The sequence below is a fragment of the Hibiscus syriacus genome, unplaced genomic scaffold, assembly GCF_006381635.1.
Source record: "Hibiscus syriacus cultivar Baekdansim isolate YM2019G1 unplaced genomic scaffold, ASM638163v2 tig00116958_pilon, whole genome shotgun sequence".
NCBI lineage: Eukaryota > Viridiplantae > Streptophyta > Magnoliopsida > Malvales > Malvaceae > Hibiscus > Hibiscus syriacus.
This window is the reverse complement of record NW_024063484.1, coordinates 257564-280956: the sequence shown is the minus strand read 5'-3', so window position 1 is coordinate 280956 and position 23393 is coordinate 257564. Positions and strand designations below refer to the sequence as shown.

Below are 23393 nucleotides of genomic sequence, written 5' to 3'. Positions count from 1 at the left end.
TATGAATTAGGTTCGAGCACTGCAGAGCATGACGAGGCTGGTGCTCAATAGATTTGTTGTCTGACCCATATTGTGAGGTGCATTCTCTATGTGCTACATGACTGTTTTATCTATTTTGAAATGTGTTTCACCGAAATTTATGATTTACTGGTTGATTGCTTATGGACTATGGCTGAATGATATATGTTATCTGATTATCTGTTTTCACTAGAAATATGATTATACCAATTATGAATCATGGAATTTACTACTTATTATGTGAACTGTTTTATTGAGATATTGATTTGGGTAGGATACTGGAGTATAGAGGTTCAGCTCTGATCAAGTTGGTAATTCCTTACGAACCTAAGGCGACCCTTAGGTAGGCTCTCAGGCCCCAAGAACTTTCTTGGGTAGGCTTTTAGGCCCCAAGATGCTCTCTTAGGTTGGCTCCTTATACCCAATGGGAATAAGGTAAGTCCTATGGATGCAGTTCTGGAGAACTGCATATGGTGTATGGGAGGAGAGTAAACTACGAGTTTTAAAACTTAAACTTCACTGTGATTTTTTATGATATTTTACTAAACTATTACTTGATTATTTCACCATTATGCTTATTTGCACTGTTGGGACACATTGAGCTCTAACTCACTTTTCAAACTGTTTTACCCCTTTCAGATACCATTGGATAGGCACCCCGAACTTGACACTTGGAGGATCGACACATTTCTTGCAGTCCATCTGATTGTAATGTTTTTTTATCTTCCAAGTTGATTTCATTTCGGTGACATGTACCTTTATTTTGAAGTACTTATTTTATGGCATTTACTACTGGTATTCAAACTACCGTGATACGAAATTATGGCATGTTTTATTTTACTTAGTCACTTATAGTTTTATAATTACGAGTTTAGTTTTTATCGTTATTTATTATATTTTTATAGATTTAATTTGTAATATTATAAATTACCGAATAACGTTTTGAAAAATATTTTGAGAAATTTTAATGTAATCCGTTAAACCTAGTCGTAATGCATAGACTGAGTCTAGGGGTTACAATCATACAGACACAACCATAGCTAGAACAAACTAACATTACTATTACAAGTGCTTTGAAGCATTACTGACGGTGCAGCCTGCACTTAATACTGAAAATTCACACATACAATAGCAAACTTACCAACATAACTTGACATTACCAAGCAGCATCCCAACGACACCATCAGAGCAAATAACCTTTAATCTACAACAAATTAAAACGCACTAACCACCAACCAACCTCCTCACACCCAAATAACTATGACCTATATATGTGTGGATACCCAAATAACTAATTTTTAATTGATGATGGCCTAGTTAAAAGATTTGATTCACATGATAGGTTATTTATTAAGGTAATGGTCTTTAATTACATTTGAGTTGGTGAGAGTATTTTCTCAAAATGATTTGTGTTAATTTGGGAGGTAAACCCCATAAATTCAAGATTTCAATATCAATATTCATTTTTTTATTCACCGATGGATTTAAATAGTGTTATGCGTTTAGTTCTTATTCTTAATGGTTTGACATATGTGAATTCATTAGGTTTCATATTATATTAGATTTTGTTTACTATTGTAACAACACTAGGTTAACCCAAGTTCACCTTTCTTCCCTCCCCATTGTTACTTTGGTGGAATAGTGTAGCAAAGGGAAGCCCAACCTCCATGGCCATAAGAGCTTAAACGCAGTAGGTTGTTGGGGGATGCTGTGGTTTGTGGAAGATGAGTTATCAACACTAAGGCAAAGCAATAATTAGGTGGGGAGACGTGGTTGAGGCCCCAACTTATAAAGAAAACAAAACCCTTCATTTAATCGTGTAGTGCTTTATTGCCTTCACCCATCCCCCATTTTTAATTAAAATTCTCTCTAATAAGCTTTCTCCCTTTGGAATATTCTTATACTTAGATTCCTTGTACTATACTAAAAGCTTGTTCCCTTTTTTATTTATTTTATCTCTCTCAATTCTCAAATAGAACTGAAATTGCTAAGGATTTTTTTTAAAAAGAAAATTCAATAATATTTTACATTTCTCTGACGGGTAAACATCATTTTCCTTCGGTATACAATTCATAAACTTTTTGAGGCTAAAAAAAGATGAATTTTTAATTGAAGTAAATGTTTGGATGCAAATATAGATATAAAATAAGAAATAGAATGAAATATTTGATAATATATTTAGACATGTTATATATATGTATATGAATTTATGAACCAAATCAATTAAACAAATTTTTATAATATGAAATCATATTTTATATAGTTAGGCTATTGTCACATAAAAAGAAGGCAAATCATAAATTTGAGCAAGCAATCGAATAATGTCAGCTTTTTTAAAATATTATTATTATAATTTAGTGATTAGCATTTTTATTTAAAAATATGAGGTTAATATAAGATAACATTTGTTTAAATATATTAAACCTTTAGATAATCATTGCTCATATCTCTGGCATACACAGTGCTTAAACCCGATATCTCAAGTGATAGCAACAAATCTTTTAACGACTAAGATCACTTGATTAATATATTTTCTTGATGAGGCTTTCTTGAATTATAAAATAAATAAATATTTTCTTTATTTGGATTTCTTTTATTTAGAAGCAAATTCCCATGTTTCGACTTTCATCAATTTTTTTCTTTAACCATGCATGTCTAGATAATTGACATATAATTTTTAGAAAATATATTGGCTAAGCATCACCTTTTAAGGTTATTGTATTAAAAAAATACTTTGAAATTAAAATGTCGAAAATAATTTATAAATGCAAATTTAAGCTAATAAGAAAAGTGCCCACTTAAAAGCACTCTTTAGAAACTCCTTCATTCATGCACCAATAATTGAGTTTTTAAATTAGCATATGACAATAATTTAATACGTGAAATTTAAAAACTCTTTAATATATAGAATCTATGAACTGAAACTAGATTTGAATTTGTTTTGTTTTTCCTTGTTCAAACTGCATTTGAAACTGTTATAGAGTATATTAGAAGCAAATTTGATGTAATTCAAAATCACTAAGGTTAATTTATATATTATCTAAAATCCCTTAAGTGACCTCCGTGGTTAAAATGATGTTATTCATCTTTGAGGTCTTAAGTTCGAGTACTTGTATCTAGTGCGTTGTTAATGGTTAAGAAATATTCTGAACAAATACTACCCTTGTAATTATCCTAGACTATTAAAAAATTAAGGTAAAATACACAAATGGCCCCCCCGACAATAATGTGTTGTTTTATTGAGTCTCATGACTATTAAAATTTACAAAATGTTCTTTCGACTATAAGAAGTTGTTTTGTTGAGTCCCTAAGTATTAAAAGTTACAAAATGATCACTCAATTATTCATATGTTCCAAAATGATCATTTTCTGCTAAAATTTGATGCTCGTCTAAGTTAAACGTTAGTATGTTAATTGAGATATGATAAAATCATATTTTAATGATGTCTACTACACCGTTGTTATTTTCAAGCATTGGCTCTCCAACATAATGTTTCAAACACTAGCTCGACGGCATAATATAAATGAAGATTCGATCCACAAAATACAACTAAAACGATTATGGGATCAGATTTTATCATATCCAAGTCAACATGTTAACGTCTGTCTTAGATGATAGCCGATTTTTTAATAGAAAATGATGAGTTTGGAACATATGAATAATCAGGGAGACCATTTTGTAACTTTTAATAGTTAAAGGACTCAACAGAGCAACACCCTATAGTCGGGATCATTTTGTAACTTTTAATAGTCAAGAGACTTAACAAAGTAACACCATATAGTCAAGGGACCATTAGTATGCTTTACCCAAAAATTTATATTATCTATTTTACTTAAATTTTATAACGAGGATTATCATTCTACTTTGTAAAATATATATATTATTATGATGTGAAAAATTAATGGACATAATCCGATAAAACATGATTTGGTTATACATTTTTCACAAGATGATAGACGTGTGACTTTGCTGAAGATATAGTCTGGTTTTTTCCCCTTTTTGTACCCAAAATTATTGTTGGTAACATTGTTTTCAGATTATTTTTGTAAGGTTCAATTTAATCTTTTTAGTTTACATCTTTGATTCATTAATAATGTTTAAACATATCATATATATTTTATTTTAAAATTAATATTTGATGAATCAGTAATGACATCATGATAACTTTTTTTTTATCGAGACATCGTGATAACTTTTTAAAAATAAATTTGATTAATTTTAATTACAATAAGTTATTAATTTGTTGAGTGTTTTGATTACGAAAAATTATAAGATGATCATCGATTATAGTAAATTACTTGTTGAGTCTATCGATTATTAAAAGTTATAAAATGGTCACTCTACTATTTATTATATTTTAAATTCGTCATTTTCTGATAAAAAAATTAAATGTCATTTGAGTTTGATGTCAATATGTTGACTAAAATATGACAATCGTTTGAGATTATAAGACATGATATTTATCATATCTCAGTCAGTAAATTAATGTCCAACTCAAATTATCGTTAATTTTTAATAAAAATAATAAATTTAAAATATTATAAATAATTAAATAATTATTTTATAATTTTTAATAATTAAAGGACATAATAAAATAACTATGTAATCGGTGACCATTTAATGTATCGTATATAAATCTAAAAATAAAATAAAAACAAAGTACATAAAGAAGAGGCAAACTCTCCACTTTCTCCGCACGTTTCAATCTCTCTTTGATTTCTCTTTTTCTCTGTATATAAACCTCACTAATCCCCTCTCAAACCCCTCTGTGCTCTCCCCCTCCCCCTCCCCCTCTTTTTCTTTCTCTATTTTCCACCATAATTTTCTATTTTCTCCAAATAAAGAAGAAGAAGAATAAGAAACAAAGCAATGGTGAAGTTCTCAAAGGAGCTTGAAGCTCAATTAATCCCAGAATGGAAAGACGCCTTTGTAAACTATTGGCAACTCAAGAAACACGTAAAGAAGATCAAGCTCTCCGGGAACAATAAAAAACCTCCCTCATCGCATGACCTTAACCCTGAAATGTTCGGTCGGTCCATTTTCGACCCGATTCGTTTCGTCGCCATGAAAGTAGCTTCGTGTTCATCAAAGCTATTACTCGGATCCTCCAGTAACAACACTAATGAGATCATCCAGGTGATTAGAAAACCAGACCAGCAAAAAATTTGTGAAGATCTTTCATTCGAAAAATGGGTTTTTTTTCTTGGCTTTACAGTTTACAGTAAGCTTATTGAACACGATGCTTGCTTGAATTATTACATATTTTGTCGTGTTTATCAAACTTTTTTCCCATCTTTTCATTAATGGAAACTCTTGCTTTCTACATTCTTGGATATTTTTAGTAAAATGTTGGATTGTAATGTTGAAGATTTCGATATAATGGGGTTTTCCTCTTTTAGGTTACTTTTTTGAGAGTTTTCTCACTTTGTCACGAAAGCAAGTAAGCAACGGTTTCAGGTTCAAATATCACGAAACTAACGTGAGAATACACCCAAAATACAGTGAGAAAAGACATTAAAACATACCTTTTTTTCATGTTACAGGTAAAGAGTAAAAGCATGGATTCTGATGAAGAAGAAGTGCTCTATCAAACTGAAATCGTTCAATTGTTTTCTGAAGAAGACGAGGTATATATACATACATGTACCTGAAATTATGCAATGGGGTTTCGATTTTTTATTTTTTTTTTTTGCAGGTGAGGGTGTTTTTTGAAAGATTAGATGGAGAGTTAAACAAGGTGAACCAGTTTTACAAGATGAAAGAGAGTGAGTTCCTTGAGAGAGGAGAGATTCTGAACAAGCAACTTCAGATACTGTTGGACCTTAAGCAGATCGTCACCGACTGCCAACGACGTCGGAAGCCGGTCGCCGGGGCTTTCCTTCAACGTTCATCGAACTCGTTTTGTTCTTCTCGCAACTCCGATTCTTTCTCAGGTCAGATATCGATCAAGTTTTTTTTTTTGCATTTATTTTTGTTAATGTCCGAATATTTTTATGATAAAATTTAAGACAAATACGCGTATCGTGTTCGATTTTGTGGGGTAAAGCTAGGTTTTATGGGCAATATGGTAATTTAGTTGTGTTTGTGAAATATTGGTCTGACGTGGTATGATACAGTTAATTGCTTCTTTCAATAGTTTTAGAAACAAATATTGAGTTTGTAAGGTTGATCTTAATTATTTATTGGTAATTTAAAAATCTTGAATATAAAATATTAATAAAATTATTAATTTATATTTTAATAATTAATCTTAAAAAAATAAAAACATGTCCATTATGTGGGTAAAATTAAAAAGAAATTATATTAATATACATAAAAAGAAACTATATATTGGCGATGTCATATAGCTGGTTACAGTAATATGGGTAAAATTCTTTTTAAATAATTTTTAAAATGATTAAAGATAAAAATGATTTCATGCTTTTTTTATTGTGAGACTAAAAATCATCAAAATTAAATTATATATTTAAAATAATATTTATTTTTTCAAAAATGGATACCATATTATGTGTTGTTTTTTTTAGAAAAAAATATAGAACTCATATCCAGTCTTATCTTTCAATTTGATATCGATTATAAAATCTTAGATAAAAAGAAGAATTCCCACTAAAAAAACGTGAATTTAAACAAAAATTTGAAATAAATTGAATATAAAGGTACTTAAATCTAATTAAAATAAATCATACTTTGAGAAAAAAACCATTAATAATTTTATTAACAATTTTAAAAAATATATATATATAACTTGAATTTGAAATAAACACATTATAAACACGAAACAATCAGTGATAATTAAATTTGTTCTACAGTTTTGCTAATAAACTCATATCCACACTTTTATTTTATGTCAAAAATTTGTGCTTGTTATGTTGCGAATCTTTTTTTAGGGGTAAACTACATAAATGATCTATAGATTATATTACGCTGCTTTATTAAGTATTCGATTATTAAAAATTATAAAATGATCATTCAATTATATGATGTTGTTTTGTTGAGTCTCTCGACTATTAAAAGTTACAAAATGATCATCTGACTATTCATATGTTTCAAACTCGTCCATTTTTTTTGGAAAAAATTGACGATCTTCTGAGCTGAACATTAACATGTTGACTGATATATGATAGTTATTTGAGATTCTGAAATTAAATTTTTAACATATCTCAGTCGGTAGGTTAACGTTCAGCTCATATTGTCGTCAATTTTTTAATGAAAAAAGACGTTTTGAACATATGAATAGTCGGGTGTTCATTTTGTGACTTTTAATAGTCGAGAGACTTAATAAAGTAACATTCTATAGTCGGAATATTATTTTATAACTTTTAATAGTATAATAACTTAACAAAACAACGCCTTATAGTTGGAGACGATTGTACACTTTACCTAGTTTTATTTTGGTCCTCTCTCCTAATCTATAAACCCGATTTGTTGTTGGATCTCTTTTATTTAACCTGCTTTTTTACATTGATTTTTCTGTCGTTGAATAAAAGTGTCTATTAATTTGATAATTTAAATTTTTCTTGAGATTTAAATTAGATAAAATGATTTTACCATGTTTTTTATTATTAAAAATAATAAAAAATTATTTATAATAATATTTATGTAGTTTTGTAATTGGATTTAAAAAAATTATTTTTTTATAGAAAATTATTAATTAGTAATCTAAGTAGGACCAACTCAACATGAGTCGGAAAAACTGTGCATGATGAATTAGGCATATAGTTTAGCCGTTGAACAAGTATAAAATTATTTAGTGTTTTATATCCTTTTTAAAATATTAATTGCACAACGATAAACATAAAATAATATAAGTTATTAATTCTAAATACGATTGTTAATCATGATTAAATATATTAAGTTGTATTTATCAGATTGTTTAGTGTTTTTTATAAAGGTTTATAATAGTTCCATTATCTTATCGTATTTATCATATTATAAATTTATATCTATTACGTATGATTTGAGTTAATTATTATATAATAAGGTCTAACTCATAAAACAATTAAAAAATACACAGGATGGCAAATTCTTAAACAAAACTCAAAATGATTAGAGTAAATAACGAATTTAGGTTCAAAGTCAAATAATATAAATACATTTATAGCTAATTAAAAATAGATAACCTCTAAAAAAAAAACCTCAAATAACATAAAGATAATTATTAAACTTACTTCTATGTCAATGAGACGAGATATATTGCGAACTACTTTAAATCGACTTGATTAAAATTCGATCAACTCTCAAATCAAATGGACTCGACTTGAATTGTTAACCAATCGAATCGAGTTACTTCATACTTAACTCAAAAAGCTCACGAGTAACTCGTAAAAATAATATATAATTTTTTTTATTTTTAAATTAAATTATTAATAATAATATTTATATGTAGTTCTTTTTTTTAATATAGTATAAGGCTTTCAGGTACTTATGGTTTAGGTTTGAGCTCGAGTTAGAGGTTCAATCAAGTTAAGTCTAAGAATATTTCGAGTTCAAGTTTTTTTGAGCTCGAGTCGAACTTCAATTTTTATTTCAAGTCGAATTTTAAGTTTTAAATTCAAGTCGAGCTTGATAATTTTAAACTCGTAAATTTTCGAGTTGAGTCAAATTTAATTTTATAATATTCAAGTCGAGTCAAGTTCTACAATACTTTAACTCGACTCAACTCACTTTAAATCTTAAATATTAATATAAATAATCAAATAATTAATATTTGATATTGGCAATGCACGGAATGTTCTATTAATAAATTCATATACCATCATAAAATTTTATAATTATATTTATTTTCAATAATAAATCATTATTTTATATATTATAACTAAATTCATATACTATCATAAAATTCTAAATTTCAATTTATATATATTTATTTTTAATAATATACCATTATTTTATTCACTGATAACATAAAACATTATATATAATATATTATTAGCGTATTAAATACTTAAATGGAATGAAATGATATATTTTATTTGAATAATTAAGATGATTGTAAGGTAATATTTGTTTATAATTTTTTTTAATTATTAAAAATACATAAGTACTGTATAAATATAAATGCTTGAAAGTAAAACCTTAAGAAAAAAATAGCATTACCTTTTAGCTATTAAAACCAGTCGATGGTTGATATAAAGAAATATATTTTAGATATTGTAGGTGAAATAGATAAGCATGAAACCGAGATGGATGGAAAGAAAGGCGACAAAGGAAAGCAAATATTAGGCACACAGCAGTATTGCTGTGTATTTGACTTTTATTTCATGGTTTTAGCCTTGACAGTACACCTGTCCTACCTGATTGACTACGTTACGTACAATATTCACACTCTTAAAGACCTCTTTTTATGGGTTCATGAATGTTCAGAGAGAGGAGGAAATTTGAAAACCGACTTCAATGGTGGCGTTCGGTTTCACTTTGGATTTTTTGAATTCCACAAATTACAAACATTTTTTTATTTTTTTTATTTCTCAAATAATACAAAGAAAAATGTTAATTCTAAATTAGAGATAGAAACTGAAAAGGTAAGATTTTATTATAAATTCTTGAAAGGGTAAAGTACACAAATGGTCCATTGATTATAGAGTGTTATTTTGTCGAGTCTCTCAATTATTCAAAGTTATAAAATGATCCTTAGACTATAGGGTTTTGTTTTATTGAATCCCATAATTATTAAAAGTTACAAAATGGTCACTCGACTATTGGTATGTTCTAAACTTATACTTTTTCGTTAAAAAAATTGATAGCAATCTGAACTGGACGTTAACCTACTGACTGGGATATGTTAAAATCTGATCCTAGAATCTCAAACGATTATCATATCTCAGTCAGCATATTAATATCTGTCTTAGATTGCTATCAATATTTTAATAAAAAAATACAAGTTTGGAACATATAAAATTTCTGGTGATTATTCTGTAACTTTTAATAGCCGGAGACTCAACAAAGCAACGTACTATAATCAGAGGATAATTTTATAACTTTTAATAGTTAATAGACTTAATAAAGCAAAGCGATCATTTGTGTACTTCACCCTTCTAGAAAATCAATGAATTAATTGGAGCCGCATAATTATTCCGTAATGTTGATTATTTATTTTTGATAACATCCTTTTAATTAAGTAGAGTAAGATTTTTAAAAATTTTGGTTCTTCAATTACACCGTTAAATTCTGTATTAGATTCAATGAATTAATTTGCGGTTGATACACTACTGTTGAATGTTACATTAACTAATAAATCAAAGTAATAAAATGCAGAGAGCGCGGCGGTATTGAATGATAGTTCCACGGAGATCTCACAAACAGACGAGGTGATCGCAGCATTAGAAAGGAATGGTGTGAATTTCATGAATTCAGCAAGCTGCAAGGCCATGATGACGAAGAAAGGGAAGCCGAAGATGGCTATGAGGATCGACATCCCGGCTACAACGCCGGCTCGAACCATCTCCGCCGTCACATCGATGATCTGGGAAGATCTGGTCAACCATCCCAAGAAAGAAGGTAACGGGGATTTCATCAACAAGAAGAAGATCCAATGTGCTGAAAAGATGATCAGGAGTGCATTTGTCGAACTCTACAGAGGTCTTGGCCTGCTCAAAACTTACAGGTTTGTTTTAATTTTGTTTTTTCTGGTTTTTGGTGCCACTGTTGCATGGAAATTAGCATATGAACACACTTTAAGGATCTTATTTTTCTTTTTATTTGCAAGTAGAAATTATTGGTGGGTGATTGAGATTGAAAGTGATGGATACAACTTTGGCTGTTTCTGAATTTGCTTTTATTGACCACCACTTCGACTGTCAAAAATGCTATGCATGTATGTAAAAGACATATAAAGGAAAGAAAAATAAGGTTGGGCCATGATTTAAATTGTGATTACGATCGTGTTTTCAGTTGTGTTGCGTTTATTACTATTGAAGATATAGCAGATGTTAATACGGTAATCAAGGATATCACAGTCATGCAATAATAGTTTCGGACAGTATCACTACCGTTGTATAATGACCATTATTCCGACAACAAACCACTATTTAAATCCCTGGTTGGGGCATGAAATTTGACAAGGTCAACTATGATGGTCAGATGTTAGTGCTTTCTTGGAGACGAAGATTTTTTAATTTAATCTGATCTCATGTTTAAATCTATTGTGTCAGTTTGATTTAGATTTATTCTGATGAGTTATCCATATTCAGTGATTTGTGAGTGTAATGATTATAACTTCTGGTATAGAGTTAAGTTAACTTATAACTTAAGAAAAATCATGAAACTTGGGTATAATGTTAATTATACATTGATATTCTTTTAAGGAAATAAGAGATGGGTGATAAATGGAATGCCCTTGAAGGACTGTTTACTAGCTTTTTTTTTTTTTGGTTGTGACGCATTTTTATAGTTGCTAGAAATGTACTATTTTCTGAGTTAATCAGATTCTAATATGTATGGACCATTTTTGGCAGCTCACTAAATATGGTGGCCTTCACAAAAATACTCAAGAAGTTTGACAAGGTAATCTATCAGCCTCATTATATAGGACAGATATCCCACATTTGGATATGAATTTCAAAGACATTCATTGTTTGGATGAACAAATAGAAGTTCTTTTATAGATCATAAACTTTATGAAGAATGCAACCCAAAATTATAAGAATTTGTTTTGATAAAAAAAAATGGTGTGTTCTATGGTTTGGTCAGGTATCAAACCAACAGGCATCAGCAAGTTATTTGAAAGCAGTGAAGCGATCCCATTTCATTAGCTCTGATAAGGTCAGTCAGTATATTTCACCTTTGTGTATTTTGGTATATTTATTTCTTAAGCAAAGACTATTATTGGATGGATAGAAACCACTTCCACTAGCTAATTTTGAAAATAGAAGAGTTTGGATCATATATGGATCATGCAATCACGGAACTTATATTATCAATTACTTTAATTTAGTGATTAACTTTATTCATGATAATAATTGAAATCTCATTGAATTGCACTTTCTTTCGGTATTATTGGAGAATGAAAGATGTTTTGAGTTTCTTTTACCCCTAATATGAATTCTATTTGGTTTGGTAATTAAGGTGGTAAGACTAATGGATGAAGTGGAGTCCATTTTCACAAACCACTTCGCCAACAATGACAGGAAAAAGGCAATGAAGTTCTTGAGACCGCAGGAGCAGAAGAACTCTCACATGGTCACCTTTTTTGTTGGTAATCATCTTACTCAAACCATATATGAGTCACAAAAAGTCTAATCACTGTCAATTAGTCTTAAGAAGATAATCTTTTATTTTTTTTCTTGCTTAATGGCAATTAACATAATCACTTTATCATCTAAAATTCAACATGAGTCACTTGAACAATAGAATCATTACTTCAATCCACCATCCTATCAGTGGAAATACAATCATGGTATATTGGGGATCTGGGGGCCCTCGAAACAGTGAGGCTGACATTCAACGAATTTTTGAGGTCACTTAATTTAATCTTTATTATTTTTTTCTTTTTTTGCAGGATTGTTTACAGGTTCTTTTGTATCATTGTTTAGTGTATATGTAATATTGGCACACTTGTCTGGTATATTCTCACCTAGCACAGAAACAGCTTACATGGAGACTGTCTACCCTGTTTTCAGGTACTCGTTTTCAATTTGCCTCTATGAGTTTTCTCATATTAAAATATGTAATTGCAATTATCAGAACAATATAAGCAGTAAATTGATCCGTTATGTTAATGTATTCTTGAAGGATGATATCATCATACATATGTCCAGATATGTTTGAATATAGGGATGGACGTCGGATTTTAAGTTAGGGATACAAACTTTTAGGAAGTTATATTAAAAATTTAGGGCTATGAAATTAAAAAATTTTAGTGGTACAGAACTAGTTCATAAATGAAAAATACTTTAACTATATGGGAATTTAAAATTTTCGGAAGTGCAATCACCCCAACATCTCATTCAATCAATCCTTGTTTCGACACCTATAGTTTAATTTCTCAAATGCACAGCAGAACTGATCCTACAGCCAAGCCTACCAAACTATTTATCAAGTTTACCTATTAACAAGTAATGTTAGTTAATATGCTATTAAATATGGCACACTTGAATTGGTCGCAATTACTAACTGAAAGTATTAATTTCATTATTGTGCAGTGTATTTGCATTGTTAAGTTTGCACTTGTTTTTGTATGGGTGCAACTTGTTCATGTGGAAAGCTACGAGAATAAACTACAACTTCATCTTTGAGTTTGCATCAAGCACAGCCCTGAAGTATAGAGATGCATTCCTTATTTGTACCACTTTCATGACGTCTGTGGTTGGGGCCATGGTCATCCACCTGTTATTAAGGGCTGGGGGATTTTCACCTTCTCACGTTGACACTATTCCTGGAATCCTCCTTCTGGTATTGGTTAAACAACTTCATTAATTTCTATACTGTTTGTAACCAAAAACTTTGAAGTATATGAGGTACTAATTTTTAATCTCGATTTGCAGATATTCATTGGCTTGCTGGTATGCCCATTCGACATTGTCTATCGGCCGACTCGATACTGTTTCCTTCGAATAATACGTAACATAATATGCTCTCCATTGTATAAGGTTATCAATGCACTTGCAAGCTTCTCACCTTCATCTTTTCAATTTGTTTTGTATGAAGTTCCAGAAGTTGTAACTTAGCATGTTCTTACTTTTGCTTATACATATATGCAGGTTTTGATGGTTGATTTTTTCATGGCTGACCAACTCACTAGTCAGGTAAATTAGTCAGAGACAGGCAAAGGTTACTGATTTAGCACTCATTTCAAAATTATTTTAGAATAAACATCATTTATCTTTCTTTTGAATACAGATTCCATTGCTAAGACACTTGGAATCAACAGCCTGCTACTTTCTTGCTGGAAGTTTCAAAACACATGAATATGCAACATGCAAAAATGGAAAAATGTATAGACAGCTTGCTTATGTAATCTCATTTTTGCCATATTATTGGCGAGCCATGCAGGTAAGAATATTCCATGGAATCCCTTACATTTCATTATTTGCTCATTAAAGAGTTCCATAATTACAAGTAAACACATTACTTGGCATCGATTTCTCAGCTTTCTCATACGTTTTCTGAACTAACATTGTTTTTCAATTGAAATTTTAAGTGTGCAAGAAGATGGTTTGATGAATATGACCTGAACCACTTGGCTAACATGGGGAAGTACGTTTCTGCCATGGTAGCAGCTGGTGCTAGGCTCACATATGCTACACAGAGTAACAATCTATGGTTTTCTGTAGTGTTGGTCACTTCAGTTGTGGCTACAGTTTACCAATTATATTGGGATTTCGCCAAGGATTGGGGGCTTCTTAATCCAAATTCCAGAAATCCATGGCTTAGAGATGATCTAATTCTAAAGAACAAGAGCATTTACTACCTCTCGATTGTGAGTTATCCTTGGTCAATTTTGAAACCACTGCCTTGTTCATATATAAATATGTTTATATGTATACTATTTTTTCCTCTGAAGTTCATAATTACTCAATTCTATGATTATAGGCCTTGAATGTAGTTCTAAGAGTTGCCTGGGTAGAGAGCATCATGCGGTTTCGGTTCAATCCGGTTCAGACACATTTGCTAGACTTCTTCTTGGCTTCCCTGGAGGTTATCCGACGAGGGCATTGGAATTTTTACAGGTACTTTCCATCAAACAATTCCAAAACAAGCCATATGATGCTTAAATGATGTCTTGTAATCTAATCCAACACTGGACTCACTGTTACTGAACAGGTTAGAGAATGAACATCTAAACAATGTTGGCAAGTTCAGGGCGGTAAAGACGGTTCCATTACCATTCCGTGAGACTGATTCTGACGGCTAAAAAGGATTGTTAAAATCCGGGGACGAAGTCCCTAACCAAGTTAACGTAAAGGACAATCCCAGGATCAACATTTTATCTTGGGTTTGTTGGTATCTGAATAAATCCAAATTGTAAAGCTCTGCAAGTGCAAGAACAAGTACCGGCATCGAAACGACAATATTCTGACGTGGATTTGCGGGTATCTGAATCAATCTGATGTCTTTAGTCAATACTCAAAGGCATTCTTTTTCCTTTTTGAAGCTGGAAATGTATATTTCATTGTCTGTATAATGATGGGAACGATTGATCATCAAGCACAATAAACTTTCTAATTGATCTAGTTTGTATATCTTTTTATTCCAAATTATATTGTTAAGTGAAAATATCATCCCATTTCCTAGTGATAGAACAAAAAATATGCAGCAATTCATGATATTAAATACTTTTGTCTGGCACAAATTCGAATACAACAGCACAAAATTCCTTTAAATTTGAAACCTGGTCACCGTCGTCATGATATTGACCGATTTGTACATATATTACTTTTTCTTATTCTTTCAATCCAATGCACACAAACAAATGTAGAGAAATGCAACAATGACATGTACCATAATTCAGAAGGCTATTTCTGTTGTTTCAAAGACTCTGCAATCTTCTTTGAGAGACAATAAGCAGTGGACTGGACAGTGATCATTGGATTTACACCGACGGCACTTGGCAAAACACTTGCATCACAAACAAACAATCCTTCAGCTTCCCAACTCTCTCCGTTTCCATCGACTGCACCTTCTTTCTCATTGATCCCCATTCTACAGCTTCCCATCTGGTGAGCGCTGGTGTGCAGGACCCAGTTTTCGCCTGTTGAAAACGGGCTTGTTGCTGAAGAAACCGAGTCCAGAAACTCCTCTATCTCCTCATTGCTTTTCCCTTTGCATCTTATTCTCTGCCCATCACTCCGATGAGTGCCCACCTCAACTGCCCCGGCTGCTACTAATATCCTCAACGCATGTCGCAAGCCGGCTATTAAGTTTTGTCGGTCTAATGCGTCGAAATTATAAGTTACTCGTCCCCCAGCATTAACTATTCCGGATCCGTGATCTCTTATTATTGTTATCATATGAGCAGTTCTGGAGAATTTTAGCATCCTAGTTTTCATGTCAAGACCAGACAACCAAGGGCATAATACAGAGTACTGTGCAGGCCCCAATGAAGGAGTTTCAATGATGGCTTTCAATTTGTTGTCATCTGCTACTACTTTATGTACTGATGTGATTATTCCACCCTCATGGGATTTCCCTTTGAACTCGGAATTCGAGTCTGGAAAGTAACCCCATGCCATTAGGACTGGATGAAGATGAAGGTTCCTACCGATGTTTCGATTCTTCAACCCACTTGAATGCATCAAAAGTGGTGTCAAAAGTGCCCCACATGCTGATATTGTTACCTTGGCCTCTATGTGCAGTTTCTTTGTGATATTTTGATTTGAAAACTTTGCAATAACTCCCAAGCACTTCATTTTCCTTGTAGTACTGCCCAACTTGTTCTGTTCTAATACGAATCCTTCGGCCTTGCACCCTGTTATAATCACTGCATCATTGTTTACGGCATCGACGAGCCATGTTCGATCGGTCCCTTTCTTGTCTCCCCTTCTGCAACCGAAACCACATGATCCGCAGTAATGGCTCTTGGACGAATTCCTCGGCACTTTTTCAACTTCGAGGCTGAGATTTTCGCACCCTCTCCGAAGTACTTGGTTCTGAAATCCTTCCTCTATATAATCTTCCGTGACACCAATTCTTTCACAAACAGTTTCCATCGCGGAAACATATTCAGTGCTTCCAAAGAGAGGTATTTGATAGTCTTCAGCCCATTCTTTTAGTACAGGTTTCGGTGTTTTGATGCAGGCTGACCAGTTTACAGCCGAGCCTCCACCAACTGTGGACCCTGCAAGAAGCAAAAACTGCCCGTCGAGGGTTGGAAGGACTCCTCCAGATTCATATAGTCGATCCAGCGAGGGGCCTTCGAAGGGTGAATAATCGGCCGAAGTAAAATAGTTTCCCTTCTCTAGAACAACAACTTTAAGGCCAGCACCAGCCAGCATTGCGGCTGCAACACCACCACCGCAACCAGAACCAACAATTACAGCATCGCATTTGATCCTGCACACATTTTGTTCGGTATCTTCGGCAACTCGGAGGCCTTTCTGTGTTAGAGATCGATAAAGAGTCGAGTCTTTCTCGTGCGCTGTCTCAATCAGTCCATTTTGGAGTGGCCTATCCTTTGTTACTTGTGACTTATCATCAACAATGTCAACACTATATCCAATAGCTTCCCAAGCTGGATTATCACCATCTTCTCCTACCTGGATTATCACATTTTTTTTTCTTTGACAAATTGGTTTGAAGAATAAAATTTATTATAATGATAATGAAGTTTGAACCACCATTTTCTTTTCTATAAATGGTTTTTACACCAATATTATCCAATTTCTTTTATCTTTAATTTGGGTAACAATAGAATATAAATATAATATGATATGTACGCAATCTAACTAAGATTATTTTAACATAAGATTGACTTTTTCTAACATGGGAATGTATATAAATTCATTAAATTCGTTAATATTCTTTAAAACATGTTAAAAGTTCTCAGTTGATATATTATTTCTTCTTTAGATTTTGAGTTTAAATATTCATTAATAGTAAAATTCTCCTTTCCCTTCCCTACATAGAGATTGTTTAAAAAAATTATTCACTGCACAAGTCTTCTACTAAATAAATTATAGTCTATAAAGATAAAATATTATTTAACACACTGACTATTTAAACTGAAGTTTAGACAAGTTTATTTATTTTAATTACACGTTATATTTAAAGGTTATGATTTAGAATTTTTTAATAGTTTAGGGTGATTATAAGGTTATATCTATTAAAAAAAATTTAACCATTAAAAATAATCCCTTACATGCACAGTTATTCGGATTTAAGACTTCTAAGGAGAACAATACTTCTTTTAAAAAGATAATTGAGACCTCTAAAAAAAAGAACACACCCTTCAGGATAGAGGAAGTTTAGGACTTAGGATTCAATTAAATAAAGTTGTGTAAATTATAACTATGATTAAAGAAAATACTTGAGGTGGTCTAGGATTTAAGACTATTTAATGCTAGAGAATTAAAAATAATTTTGTTTTTTATTACAGCTAAAATTAGAAAATTATGTAGGAAAAAAAAGAAGTGGTTAATAATTTTCCTTATTATTGCTACAGTTAATTGAGTTGAACCCACGTCATTAAATTCATAGTACGAGAAACTAATTACAATCTACAAACAGTTGAATATCCATCAGATTGAAATTAAATGCTAACACTAACAGTTAAATATACCTTTCCTATGTTTCCAACTTGTTAGCCTATTGGATCCACCCAACCTTAGATTGCATTAAAAATAATTGGACTATTATTTCCTCCAAGTTTTATTAATGTATTTTTATTTAAAAATTTGAAATATTGATCTATTAAATTAGTAAAATATAAATTCCTATATATATTAATCAGAATATTTAAATAAATATAATAAAAAATTAATTAACTTAACTGGTTCAAATAAATGAAGTATAATTCAATTAAATTTCTTAAAAATAAGAATACCATATAACAACCTTAACTTTCTAGGCTTATCCTAAATCTTCGAGATTCTTAGTCTTTCTAAAAGAAAATTCACTCTTATTTAGTGAAATAAAACCATTGATCCTAATTAGAGATAGTAATTTAATTGGAAATTGATGGATTTCGATTTAAGATAAGGTTTCTTTCTTTTTTTTAAAATACTTAAGTTTAAATCGAGTTTGAGTCGAATTTTATATAGGAAGAGGGTTAAGTTTGAGTTGAGGATGAAAGACCTCTTACCCGACTCAAGGATAATAATGTAATTTTTTTTATATAAAATTTTGGATAGTTGCTATAATATTCATCTCTCTATAAAAATTTTAATTAGATCCTTATTTAACATTTAATCGGATCAGATCAAATTTATACTCTAGACGCAGATAAAAAATATGTTCTTCTGATCGTGTTAGGTTGAGGTAAAAGATATATATCTTTTAAGTTGAGTCAGAATGACTAAAAATCCAATTCAACACTTTCTGTTGTCATTTTCAATCCTATTCCAAAACAGGAAGAAAAAATGAAAAAAAATGGGAAAAAGATGGGTAATTCTACCGTGCGATATCATTAATATATAGATAAGTAAAGACGCTATTAGTTTTGTTATTATTTTTTTAACATTTTCGGTAAAAAATCGGTAGAAAAAATAATTATTTTTTATCGGAAATGTTAAAAAAATAATAACAAAACCGATAGCACTTTTCCTTAGCCGTATTTTAAAGTTATCGCACGTGAGACTTTCCCGGAGAAGAGGGCATTGAATGAGTACCCGAGAGAAGTAAACGTAAAGGCACATGACTTTGAAGAAGACGAAAGCAACCCTAATGGGAGTAAATAAGAACCGATGTTCCTTGAACCACATTTGTATTATTTTCTCTCTCTTCTCCACTGTGATGCATGAGAATCGATTGATGAATGGCCATTTGTCCCCCAAACAATGCCTTCCACACAGCAACAAGGTTCCCACCCTGGTCGACAGTATCATCAGTACAGCCCTCAACAGTATCAATACCTCTGTGAATGCTCTTTTCTTCACCAACTCTGCTATCTGTAAACAAAATCCTCAATTTGTCAGAATCCCACTTGTCAAAAATGTACTTACACTTGAAAATCCTGCTTCAGAACTAGTATATATATATACACACGTGTATCAATACAGCAGTTTGTAATCAGTGTAGCATTCAATTGTAGTTGTAATGCAGTATAACGGTAGTATTGTAATGTTTTTTAAGATTATCATAGTAATATATTCATATTCAGATACAGATACAAAGTTTTATATTAAGAGACATGCATTTCTAAAATTTTATTGATAAACTGGAACGAGCCATTCTTTATATGGATGGGGTTGTTGCCCCTTAAAATATTTTGGTATAATAGTATTTTTAAGATTTTTTTATTTAAATATTAATCAAATAGGTTTTTCGTCTTTCTCAAAATATTTAGTATTCTTTTGATTTTCTTAATGTTTGATCCTAACTTCGTTTCGGAAGACGAACATATAAAATTCTAAAGAATGAAATATAATAGGAGGATGAAATTCTTTGGAATGAAGATGAAAGTAAAGAAGGTAAGTTAAAAAGGTTGGTATTACCTCGTCTGGGATTGGAGATTCAGAGGCAGAAGCTTTTAGGAAGGATTGAACAGCCTTGTTAGGGTGATTTTGCCTTCCTTCAAAACAAGGATTGGAGGGCAAACAAGGAAAAAAAACTTGAGCAAAGCTACCCAGCGTCTCCAGCTCCGATGAACAAAACCCATGACTGTATTTTCGCTCTTTCGTCTCTACCACCATCTCTCTTTCTCTTTTCTTTGTTAAATAAGATTTTGTTCGCTTGGCAACTTGCTTTGGAGTTTTTGGACCCTTTTATACAGTGGAAACGTGAATATGTGGAAACGTGGAGTGTTTGGATTCCAAGAAAGTTTTATGAAAACGATAAAGTTGTATTATAGGCAAAATGGTAAAAAAAAATCATTAAAAAGTTAGATTTGGTGGCACATTCAAGAACATAACTTTGCTAACCGATACTCTTCTTAACCATCTCATACTTTATTGCTACTTTATTGCTGTGCACAATCTTTTATGCTGACGGATAAATATGGTTGGATAAACTACATATTTATTACTTAAATTATTACTTTTATTTTATTTTGGTAATTAAACTTTCTTGTTTTTTAGAATCATACCTAATGTTTAGTTTAGGTTTCATTTTGTTACATTGTTGTTAAAATCTTAATGGAATTGATGTGGTATTTTTTATAGGTAAATTATATCATTCATCACTCAACTATATTCACACTCATATTTGGTCACAAAAGTTTAAAATTTTTCAATTTAATTACTTAACTTTCAAATTATTCTTGTTTTAATCACTTTCATTTATTTTATCAATATATTTTTATTATTATTTTATTAATATATAATTAACATAAAAATAAATTTAAAATTATACCCAAACCTAAAATTATACCAAAACCCTAAATCACAATCCCTCATGTATTAATAAAATAATTTAGAGTTATTAAAATATGAGTAATTTGAAAGTTAAGTGATTAAATTAAAAAAATTAAACTTCAATGACCAAAATAAAAGTCAAAAGATAATTGAGTGATTAATGATGTAATTTACTCATAAAGTGCCATGTACAACAGTTCCATTAATTTTTTCAGCTTTGTATCAAAATCAAACTTAAATTAGATGTTAGGTATGATTTTGAAAAAAATAAAGTTTAGGTACCAAAACAAAACAAAAATAATAATTTAGATATTAATAGTATAGTTTATCCTTATTTTTAAGATAATGTATGGCATTGACGCATCATCGACCATCAAGCATATGTAACTGAGGAACATTTCACATATCCACCGTTGGTACTGTGATTGGAAACAGGAATTCCAGTCAAGGAAGTAGTATTGGTAGAGGTGGCATTGCATGATAAGTTCTCATTGGGACATTATTGGATTAACAAGGAGACCACATTCACTATTGTGTCTTGAAACTATGTGAATGAAGCTATTTGGAGCCGTTAGGCGAGACAAAATACGTCTGTTATTTGAATGTGAGATTCTATCGTTTCTGCTTTTACTTTTCTGGATTGGTATTTGATCGAGAATGGCAATTACAGCATCGGCTTTTCTTTTCTAGGTTTCCCAAGTTCAAAGTTTATAATTTTCCGAGTGCATTTCAAGAATTCATGGGCGCATTTCAATGTTAAGTGTTGTTCTCTTTGCTTCATGGCTTGTGAAAAACATGCAAGCTAAAGTTGCAGGAATTATAATAGACATATATATATATATATATATATATATATATATATATATATATATAGATGATTTGATGCAATATTAATCTATTTTTATCCGGAAATGGGCATGGGAAGGGGGGAAAACCACACGGAAAAGTTGATGATTTTATGTTACGTAGTTGATGTTTTAAACCTCTATTTTACAAAGTGCTCCAGTCTTTTCATGCTTTGATCTCAAGATTTGATATGGCTGGCGACAGAGATCCCTCTGATCCACCACATGATCTATTTGATTTCTTTTGCCGATATTTTTTGGGGATGTCAGGTACTTGAGAAGATGATTCGGTACCACCACTCGAGTGTTGTTGCTGCCTTTCGTCGGAAGATGAATCTCGATTAGCGGATTCTTCCGGCGTACGTTGGCGCCTAGTATTCTTCTCGGACCCTGCAGATGGGCTACTGCCTACTGATTGTTTGCCTCTAGACTTCTTTGGCTTCTCACTGCCGTTACTTGCCAATGAGTCCCGACTTCCTGCACCAAGATTCACATTTAAATATGATATATAAAACATGATCCGTCATTTGGATCAAATTCTGTGTTTCACACATGAATAATGGCCACGTAACCTCCGGGATCGATTTACATACGGAAATACCGATCCGTATGTGAAAAGATTGATTATTTTTCATTGCTTATGCATAATGTGACATAGAAACTCGAGATTCAATCCTTATAAGAGGAATCTATCATTTTCGAAAGGATCGATTTCTTTCTAAAAAAAACCTGCTAGAATTTGAATCCTGACAAAATCTGTCAAATTCGGATTACATCGAATGATTATAAAGTGCTTGATTACTGTAAACAAAACAAACAAACAAACCTGGAGGAGGAGGCAATAATTGTAGTTCATTACCATTTGAAGGAGTTAATGTGGGATGTCAGAGTTGAACTCATTCATCTGTATGGATTATAAATAAATATATTGTCATTCATCCTAATATATTTTCGATATGTCTACAATCACGATGATTGCATCACTTTCGAATAAAAAGAAAAACGACAACATACCCAACTCGGTTTAGCTACTGTAGGACAATCCATGCCGATATGAGCAACATGTTTTACATCTGTAGGGTGTCCAATTTGCATTTCCGGTTCTTTATCATCCTCTGCATAATTGTTAATTTGCTCCACATCAACAGATAATGTTTTAAACAAATTATACGTATAATAAACAACGGGGAAAGAAACCTGGGTACTCGGTACTCACCAAAAATGTGGGAAACATATTTTATACCTCTTAGAAAACCCTTCATTTTGGCTGGTAATCAACAATGGCAGATTATTTTGCAATGGAAATAAGAAATCTTCTTCACCCAAAATAGAAGATATGCTTATTTTCTCAGAGATGGAGTAAAAACAAAGAAAAAATCTTGAAAATAAAAAAAAGGTATATAAAGATTATACATTAGAGATAAACAAATATAAAAAAACATACCTACAACTTGGGAATCAAAAGCTCTTTAAATTTGGAATCTCTTTGTACATTACTGATTCATATGGTATCATATATGCATGAAAATAAATAGAATATCCATAACTATGGGGAAAATATCGAAATAAAAGAAATAGAGAAGG

The 23393-nt window shown here is 31.3% G+C and overlaps 3 protein-coding genes across 3 annotated transcripts; 1 reads left to right on the top strand and 2 right to left on the bottom strand.

Annotated features, from left to right (window-relative positions):
• The first annotated feature begins 4791 nt into the window (after positions 1 to 4791).
• LOC120189498 (phosphate transporter PHO1-like) lies at positions 4792 to 15196 on the top strand. Its single transcript, XM_039192770.1, has 15 exons — positions 4792 to 5155; positions 5563 to 5646; positions 5715 to 5952; positions 10274 to 10622; positions 11473 to 11521; positions 11708 to 11779; positions 12083 to 12212; positions 12516 to 12636; positions 13159 to 13408; positions 13501 to 13605; positions 13717 to 13761; positions 13856 to 14008; positions 14157 to 14435; positions 14549 to 14685; positions 14780 to 15196. The coding sequence occupies exons 1-15, from the start codon at positions 4889 to 4891 to the stop codon at positions 14868 to 14870; spliced, it is 2370 nt and encodes a 789-aa protein (XP_039048701.1). The 5' UTR covers positions 4792 to 4888; the 3' UTR covers positions 14871 to 15196.
• A 172-nt stretch (positions 15197 to 15368) lies between these two features.
• On the bottom strand, positions 15369 to 20333 carry LOC120189497 (long-chain-alcohol oxidase FAO1-like). Its single transcript, XM_039192769.1, has 3 exons — positions 20107 to 20333; positions 19282 to 19560; positions 15369 to 17211 (listed from the first exon to the last, which is right to left on the bottom strand). The coding sequence occupies exons 1-3, from the start codon at positions 20302 to 20304 to the stop codon at positions 15472 to 15474; spliced, it is 2217 nt and encodes a 738-aa protein (XP_039048700.1). The 5' UTR covers positions 20305 to 20333; the 3' UTR covers positions 15369 to 15471.
• Positions 20334 to 21900: 1567 nt separating this feature from the next.
• LOC120189589 (CRIB domain-containing protein RIC5-like) lies at positions 21901 to 23083 on the bottom strand (the record flags this gene model as incomplete). The annotated part of the gene is made up of 3 exons (XM_039192831.1): positions 21901 to 22323; positions 22824 to 22924; positions 23026 to 23083. Coding segments are annotated over 3 exons (507 nt in total), but the record flags the coding sequence as incomplete, so codon positions are not given.
• Positions 23084 to 23393: the final 310 nt, after the last annotated feature.

Excerpts from the sequence above, each read along its gene's own strand:
- LOC120189498 (XM_039192770.1), top strand. The coding sequence starts at position 4,889 with ATGGTGAAGTTCTCAAAGGAGCTTGAAGCTCAATTAATCCCAGAATGG. Across the intron at positions 10,623-11,472 it reads GGCCTGCTCAAAACTTACAG|CTCACTAAATATGGTGGCCT; the intron begins GTTTGTTTTAAT and ends CATTTTTGGCAG. Across the intron at positions 14,009-14,156 it reads ATTATTGGCGAGCCATGCAG|TGTGCAAGAAGATGGTTTGA; the intron begins GTAAGAATATTC and ends TGAAATTTTAAG.
- LOC120189497 (XM_039192769.1), bottom strand. The coding sequence starts at position 20,304 with ATGGTGGTAGAGACGAAAGAGCGAAAATACAGTCATGGGTTTTGTTCA. Across the intron at positions 19,561-20,106 it reads AATCTCCAATCCCAGACGAG|ATAGCAGAGTTGGTGAAGAA; the intron begins GTAATACCAACC and ends TTTTGTTTACAG. Across the intron at positions 17,212-19,281 it reads TTTACGTTTACTTCTCTCGG|GTAGGAGAAGATGGTGATAA; the intron begins GTACTCATTCAA and ends GTGATAATCCAG.